Consider the following 8,563-nt stretch of genomic DNA (forward strand, 5'->3'; position numbering starts at 1 on the left):
TCAAAGACATATTTGGTAAAATGTCAGGATTCCTGTTGATTTCATCCATTGCAAAGGCCAATGCCAAAGCATATTTGTGGTTTTTAGCTGTTTTTCTGTAAAAGAGGACAGTGTTTATTATGGACAGATGATTATACATGATCATTTGTACTCAATAGAAGCACTATGCTATACTGGAAATTTCTGCATCTGACATCCAAAGACTGTAACAAATGGCTTTTGTTGTGAGATTGGATTGACATAAGAACCTGGAATATAGAAAACATTTTTCAAAGTTCATGACAGTGTTGGTCCCATAAATAAGAGATGGCGTTGACCTCATCCACAAAGATATTTTTTTGAGTGCTTGATCAGAATGTAAAGAGAAAACCACAGATAATAACAAAAGAGTAATTCTGATCATGGCTTCATTTTGAAATTTTTGAGCAATATAAAATATTTGTTATTAGAGCCACTGAGTTCATGATATTTTCTTATGAAATTAACTGAATTAGTAAAGGAAATGAAACCACAATTTATCGATGCATAATGATTTTTCTCCAGCTACATTTGATTCCTATACTTATAATCACTTATAATTAGTGACCAAAATTCTTGACATGTCCCTCATATATATCATCTTGTTATTTTTCCAATCTTTTATGGAAAGAAAACTTTTTCAAAAGATTAATTTTTAAATAAATACAAAATTATTAAACATGCATTTGGTAATTAATACAGGTCTATGTATAAGTTTGTAAGTATTTGAGCAAGGATTGTTTAGGTTATAAGATTGCAATACATNGAAGTGTTTTATAAGATACTTTGCTGTTGAATGTTCTCTATTCAAGTGCGCAGGTATGCAGTAGTGCCAGGTATTTAGTGCAGAGATTAAGGGCTTGTCCCACTTCCAGTATATCATTCTGTTACTTTCTCTTTACAAAGGAATGAGATATATTAACTTTTCTACTTAATTCATTATGAGTTAAATTCTAGGAAACATCTTTGACAACTTTCCAGTTACATTAAAACAATANTAGCATCCTACTGAGAACGAGGTAAATAAGAACATTACAGTGCTATTTGTATTTGCCAGTATTATATGCTTACAAATTAGAAGAGATTTTGGTGTAAATTTATAGAATATGTTCACTGTTTATTTAAAAAAAAATAGTGGGCTACTAGACTATGGGAATGGAATAGTAATATATTGTGTTTGTTTATGTTTATGTAAAGAATAATATATCTCCTATTTCATCCTTGACATTTCATATAATCTTATCAATAAACACAAAATGTACACCTACATATTTAATGATTAAAATGAAGTAAATAAAATCAGGTCTTTACTAAAAAATATACATCTATTGTGTTTTTCTTCTATACCCTACAAAATAGGCCATTTTGGAATATTATTTATTACCTCACATACAAAATATAACTCAATTAAATTTTTACTAATACACAAAAGAAATTTGAGAGTAGACCTTGAGCAATGCTCAAACTACCTCCTACAACTAAACTTTAGGAAACATCAGTTACCTACTCTGTCTGTGTTGCCTAGTAGACTAAAGGGGTGTTTTAAAACAGTTATCAGCAATCCCAAAAAAATGGGTATTGATAACACATTGGTAACATGTGCACTNACATTTACTAAAATTGTTGAAAGAAGTCTCACAAGATTTAATTATTTTCAAAGGGTCAGAGATTAACCAATTTAACCATGAATAGAGAAAACATTTTTCTTAAATATTGACCAAAAAAACTGATAGAAAGCTCCTGTTTCACTGTTTCCAAACATTCCAACTATCCCACAATACCACTGTCAACCATTCCAGTGACAAGGGACATAAGCAGTCACTACTGTTATTGATAGCCTCACTATTCAAGGAATGTAATCATATCACTAGATTCCATATATTCCAAATATGGTTTACTCTAAAGAGAGAGNGCNAANGTGAACTTTATAAAACTTAAAAGCCAGTGATTGTACATAAACAGTGAGAAGCCAGAGTGCTTTTGTATTTTAAGTTTTAAAATACTTTGATGTCTTGACCTCTAATGTGTTAAATATTCCTTGCTCATATTCATAAAAAATCCACCACTTCATTCATATGAAGTAGGAATTTCTGAGTGTAATGATCTTCTCTTTCCAAACCTGGTGAAGCTTTAGAAGTCAATAATTGACTTCATGCATTAAATTTGAGAGAGTAAGTTTTTATATATGTAAAGTTTTTGACAACTATATATGCCATGAATATTACTGGAAACAACATATGCTCTAGGAGCAACAAACTTATGGAAGGAATGTCAGCAGAATTTATTACCATTTATTTACATGTACTTAGTATAAAACATAATGAAATATTATAGGATCAATTTCAATTTCAATTTCATCACCGTCTAGAGTGCAATACAAACGGTCAAAATGCAGGCTTTATGTTAAGGATCAATATAGATATTCCTATATTTCAAAGCTTCCAACATTTACATCAGAAGCCACCCGGAAGAAAACCAAAACCTTCATTGGATAATGCAAAGGAGAAAATAGGTTTGAATCTATAAAGGAATTAAGGTTGTTACTTGGTGTTCATATTTAGCAACAGGACAGAAGACACAAGAATTTCCCTAATCTTCATCCTCAGAGCACTCAAGAAACATTTATGTTCTCATTTCAATTTAAAATACAAATNTACTTACAGGACATTCAGAGTCTTGTTCAAATAATCTTTCTTAATAGGTTTCTGAATGGCTGCCAGGATGAAAGTACAAGTTAATCCCAAATGTCTATCCTTTATTTCATTCAAATTTATTCTCCAAAAGCATCTGGGATCAATGAAATTGGCCATGAGAGGTGGAATGTTAAGAATGAAGAAGAATCCCATGAAAATAAACATATTTTTCCTGCTTTAAACCTGGACAGTGTAAATTGTGTAGTGCCATGCATATCAGCACATAAATTTCTACCAGCTTTTATTTATTGGGACAAAGGAGATGTTTATTGCATATTCATGACTCATTTTATTTTCAGGTTTCTTCTAAGCCCTGGATGAAAATTAAATACTTTCTTCCCTGGGGCTCTGCAGATGGAGCCCACAGCCCATGGAAAAACACGAGTAGGTAAATACTTAGGAGGATAATTCATTATCAGTCTCCATGATATCACTATTGTTTCTGAATCCATGGAAGGAAGCTCTTTTGTTCAAATTTGGTCCTTGGAATGTTTCAACAATATGATTATGNGAACACAGTAAGAAATGATGTCAGTGGATTGTATCAGATTCACAGTGAGACATCCAGTAATAGCAAAATTGGAGTTAATGAAGACACACAGGACACTGTATTAAACAGTCCAATTCAGGCAGAGGCAATCTCATGTTTATGGGCAGTGAAATCCACAGACCAAGTAGAGTGTGGACTATGTCACCGAAGTGACAGTTAGAAATGTGTAAACAAGACCTGTGCTTCCATTATCTTGAGAATCTACAAATAGATCAAATCCCAAGTATAGTTAATTCAGCTCCATCTGAAATTAAACACTTCTTCACATATATACAGTTAAATTACATGGTAAAGATTGAATTTTAAAGGCTCATCAAGACCCAGAAAGTGTGTCATGCTTTGTTCTTTATTTCCAATAAAACAAAATGTCACTCCACCTTCCAAAAATTCATTCATAATGAAAAAAATCGTGTTAATATTTGAATAGCAAAACATTAACTCCCTTTCACATCCTCAATTTTTTCAATTTGATAACATACGCTGACCCATCTATTCTACATTATATTTGTTTTCTACATTGTTTTTTTTTGTCATTTTACATTGAGGTAGTGTCTGTTAAGGAATCTTATTTAAAAATAGCATTTAAATATCTTAGAAACAAAAAGTAACTGTGAAGGAACAGTGTATTTCAATGTGTAAACATTTCCTATAAATTCTTTCTACCCATGTATATTCTGTTATATTCTAGAATCAACAGTGACTATCTGAGAGTTTACTGATTATTGAACANTCATGAACCTGTTTCATNGGATTTGGACTGAAAAACAGCAGAATACATATAGGTAGTTCATTGGTTTAGGGGATGATATGCCCCATTTTGTGTTTGAATGACACAAACAAGTTTAGTGTTTTGTATTGTATATTTCTACATTATGTAGTAGTCACTGTTTTTCCTATGTATGAGTTCTGTACTGTGATTAATTCAGAGTGCAGAGACTTGTATCTAGAGGAACTATAACGGAGCAGTCTTTCATAAGAATACAGAGGAAATTTGTTTTTCAAGTGTGCAAATGAAATTTTCATTAGTTAAGTTTTGGTAAAGCTTTTAAAAATAATNNTTATTTCCTCTAAAATAACACACATTATTNTGTGTTTCATTGTGGCACNTTGACACAAATNTAGCATGTACTTTGCTGGTTTCTGCACCTNNATAANCCATGTNTTTNACGNATCTTGCCACTGACTCATTCCTCAATTCACAGTTCAATCAACCTCCTCCCTTCAAGACATTCTATGTCATGCTCAATTTGCAATTCAAGAATGATATTTTTCTTTAAATTTTCTNACTATAGGCTTCACATTTCATTTAAGCCTTATGCCTTCCCAATTCCTTTATGCCTGTTTAGTCAAATAATTTCTCTCTTACTTTCTTTAGTTTTTTACTTTTAGATCTATTTATTTATTTTATTTATATGTACATGAATGTTTTATTAATTATTATTGGTTATTATATTAATTTTCTTTTCAAATGTCATCCTCATTCCCAGTTTTCCCTTCATGCCTACAGAGAGCAACCCACTGCCTTCTGCTTTTTTTAGGATGTATGGCCAACCATCTACCCACACCCACCTTACTGTTCTAACTTTTCCTTAAGGAATGTCATCAAGCCTACACAGGACTTAGTTCCTCCCCTCCCATTGATGCCAGATAAGGCCCCCCTCTGTTATATATGCAGCTGGAGCCATGGGTCTCTCCATGTGTATTCTTTGGTTGGTGGTTTANTTCCTGGGAGTTCTGGGGTGTCTGGTTGGTTGATATCATTGTTCTTCCTGTGTGGTTGCAAACCCTTTCAGCTCCTTCAGTCTTTTCCTTCAACTCCCCCACTGGGGCTCCTATGCTCATCCAATGGTTGCCTGCAAACATTTGCATATGTATCTGTCAGGTTCTCATTATGTCTTTCAGGAGACATCCATAACAGGTTCCTGTAAGCAAGAACTTCTTGACATCAGCAATAGTGACTGGGGTTGTTGACTGCTATGGAATGGATCCTCAGGTAAGACAGTCTCTAGATAGCCTTTGCTTCGGTTTCTGCTCTACACTTTGTCCCTGTATTTTCTTTAGACAGGAGAAATTCTGGGTTAAAATTGTGAGAAGGGGTAGAGGTGGATCCAACCCTCAACTGGTGGTCATTCCTAACCTCTGGATATAGTCTGTACTGCTCTCTCCACTTGGGTGGGCATCTTAGCTAATGTCATCCCAGTTTTGTCCTGAGAGCCTTTTACTTTCCTGGCATCAAGGACTTTCGGTTGGCTACACCCAGTTTCTACCTCCCATTGCTACACACCTCTGTTTAATTTATTGATCCTTTGTACATCTCCCCCATCTCCCCTCACACTTGATCCTGCCCCTGTTTTCTTCTCCCCTTCTCACTTTCTCCCGAATTCTTTTCACCATATATCTCCTGCGATTATTTTTGTCCTACTTCTAAATAGGACTGAAGCATCCACACTTTGGTCATCCTTCTTCTTGAGGTCAGGAAGTTGTATCATGGGTATTCCAATCTTTTTACCTAATATCCACTTATCAGTGAGTACATATCATGTGTGCTCTTTTGTGACCTCACTGAGGATGACATTTTCTACTTCCATCCATTTGCTTGTGAAATTCATGAACTCATTGATTTTAGTAGCTGTGTAGTACTTCATTGTGTAAATGCACCACTTTTTCTGTATCTATTCCTCTTTTGAGGGATATCTTGTTTTTTTCCAGCTTCGGGTTATTATAAATAAGGGTGCTATGAACATAGTGGAACATGTGTCCTTGTTATATGTCTAAGCATATTTTGGTTATATGCCCAGGAGTGCTATCGCAGAGTCCTCATTAGTACTATTTCCAATTCTCTGAGCAACCACCAGAATGATTTCCAAAGTGGTTGTACTTGCTTACTATCCAAATGCAATGGAGGAGTGTGCCTCTTTCTGCACATCTTCATTAGCAGCTGCTGTTACCTGAGTTTTTGATCTTAGCCATTCTGTCTGATGTGAGGTAGAATCACAGGGTTATTTTGATGTGCGTTTCCCTGATGACTGAGGATGTTGAACATTTTTAGGTGCTTCTCGCCCATTCAAAATTACTCAGTAGAGAATTCTTTGTTTAGCTCTTTACCCACTTTTGTCTTTATAGGGTTATTTGGTTACTTTAGAGTCTACATTCTCATGTTCAGGAAAAATAATCAGTGTAAAGTATGAGAAATAATCAACATGAGGGGAAAGTAAATAAGATAGAAACAAAGGAAAGAACAAAAAGAATTAAATAAACTAAGCATTTGTGGTTATAAGGAAATTAAGACAGTAAAACACTTAGGCAATCTAAGTATAAATCCATGAGAGAAAATTCAAATTAAAAAAATCTGAACTGAAAAGAGTGTATCACAAGAAACACCAAATATTGCTAATAATCATAAGGGCATTCATTGAAATTTTGTACTCAATTAAATTGGAAAATCCAAGAGAAATTATTCGTATTCTCAATAGATATCACATGGAAGTGAGGTGAAATATGGGTTTTCTGAGGGGAAACTGAGAAGGGGTATAACATACGAAAAAGAAATAAATAAAATAACCAATAAAATATTAAAAATTTAAAAATACTAGAAAAAAACAGAAATATGAACAGATATAAAACAAAAATTTCAGATTTTCGAATTTTGTCTGTTATTCAAACTGTAAGATATTATGAAGACCACAATAGAAANTGAAATGTAATATGTTTGACAATCTGNACTCCATCAACNTGGTCANTGAGAGGGAAGGCTTCCATAGGCACCCAGAACTTATAGTGGAGAATCTTTTAGAACACTGTAGAAAAACTGTATGTGACATTAGGAGCAACAATGGACAGTGTTGGTAATCTTAAATCACTTCTGCCAGGATACTGTTGTCTCTGAATGCAGCTAAAGCAAAACAATTTTTTTCAGAATTAGGCTACAGGAAATTTAGAACTAAAGGCTAGNCTTTTTTTCACCTTTTGGGAAGCAAAATACTTAGATCAAATAAGTAATGGCACACTTACTTTTTTAAAAATTTAATCTTTTATTTTTTTATTTACACTCCAGTTTTTATTTCCCTCCTGTCCAACTCCCTGACTCTTCCAAATCCCATACCTCCTCCCTGCCCCCATCTCCACAAGGATATCCCCACCATCTACCCCACCAGACTTCTAAAATCCCCGGGGCCTCCAGCCTCTTGAGGTTTGGGTGCATGCTTTCTGAATGAACCCAGACCCTACAGTCCTCTTGCATATGTGTTGGGGGACTCATATCAGCTGGTGTATAATGCCTGGTTGGTGTATGTATTTTTGCCTACCTGTGTGTCTGTGCACCACATGAATTCACTGACTATGTAGGCCAGAAAAAGGAAGAAGATGCACTGGAATGACTGTTATTGAGAGTTGTGATTCCCAGTAAGTGTTATTATAATTAAATTAAGGTCCTATTTGAGAGGAAGAAGTATTAACCCGGTGCACCATCATTCTAGTCCCGTTCTTTTTCTTTTTACTTATTATTTTTATTTACATTCCAGCCATTAGACACATGGTTCCCCCTCCCAATTTCATCAATCCATTCCTCCTCCCCCTGTCTCTGATATAGTGCTCACTAACCTTCCACTCTGACCCTAAATAAGGCATTTTGCTTCTCTGGACCCTCAAGTATGTCAAAGATTAGGTACCTCTTTTCTTACTGAGTCCAAACCATGCAGTCTTCTGCTGTATATGTTCCTGGGACCCATGCCCATGTATGGTGCCTGGTTGGTATCTCAGTCTGGGGTTTTTCCCAGAGGACTGAGATAGTTGAGATTAGTGGTCTTCCTGGGGGAATGCACTCCTCTCCAGCTCCTTAAATAGTTCTCCTGAGTCAAACATAGGGGTCCCTGACTGCAGTCTAATGTTTGGGTGTAAGTACCTGCTTGTGTCTCAGTCAGCTGCTGGTAGAGTCTCTCAGAGGACATCAATGATAGACTTCTCTTCCTAAAGAAGATTAATGTTCAGTAAAAGTGTGAGGCCTTAGTTCTTCCCCCCCAATCCCCATGAGATGGATCACAAGTTGGGCCTGTCAGTGGACCGCCATTCCTATAATCTCCACACCATTTTTTCCCTGCATTTAATATTGACAGGAATACTCCTGAGTCAGAAACTTTGACTCTGTGTTCATAACCCTGTCCCTCCAAATTAAGGCAGTGTCTATCTCCTTGAAATTGTCTCTTTGAGTTCCCTTTCCCCACTTTTGGGAAATTTGGTTAAAGTTACCTCTACTGAGTCCTGGGAGTCTCTTATCTCTCATGTCTCTAGTACTTTCTAGAGGGTC

At 35.3% G+C, this 8,563-nt stretch overlaps 1 protein-coding gene across 1 annotated transcript; it reads right to left on the reverse strand.

Annotated features, from left to right (window-relative positions):
* Positions 1-8: 8 nt before the first annotated feature.
* Positions 9-2,876, reverse strand: LOC110315538 (vomeronasal type-2 receptor 116-like; the record flags this gene model as incomplete). Its single annotated transcript, XM_021189569.1, has 2 exons — positions 2,680-2,876; positions 9-95 (listed from the first exon to the last, which is right to left on the reverse strand). Coding segments are annotated over exons 1-2 (284 nt in total), but the record flags the coding sequence as incomplete, so codon positions are not given.
* Between the last annotated feature and the right edge of the window lie 5,687 nt (positions 2,877-8,563).

This window comes from Mus pahari, unplaced genomic scaffold, assembly GCF_900095145.1.
Source record: "Mus pahari unplaced genomic scaffold, PAHARI_EIJ_v1.1 scaffold_12821_1, whole genome shotgun sequence".
NCBI lineage: Eukaryota > Metazoa > Chordata > Mammalia > Rodentia > Muridae > Mus > Mus pahari.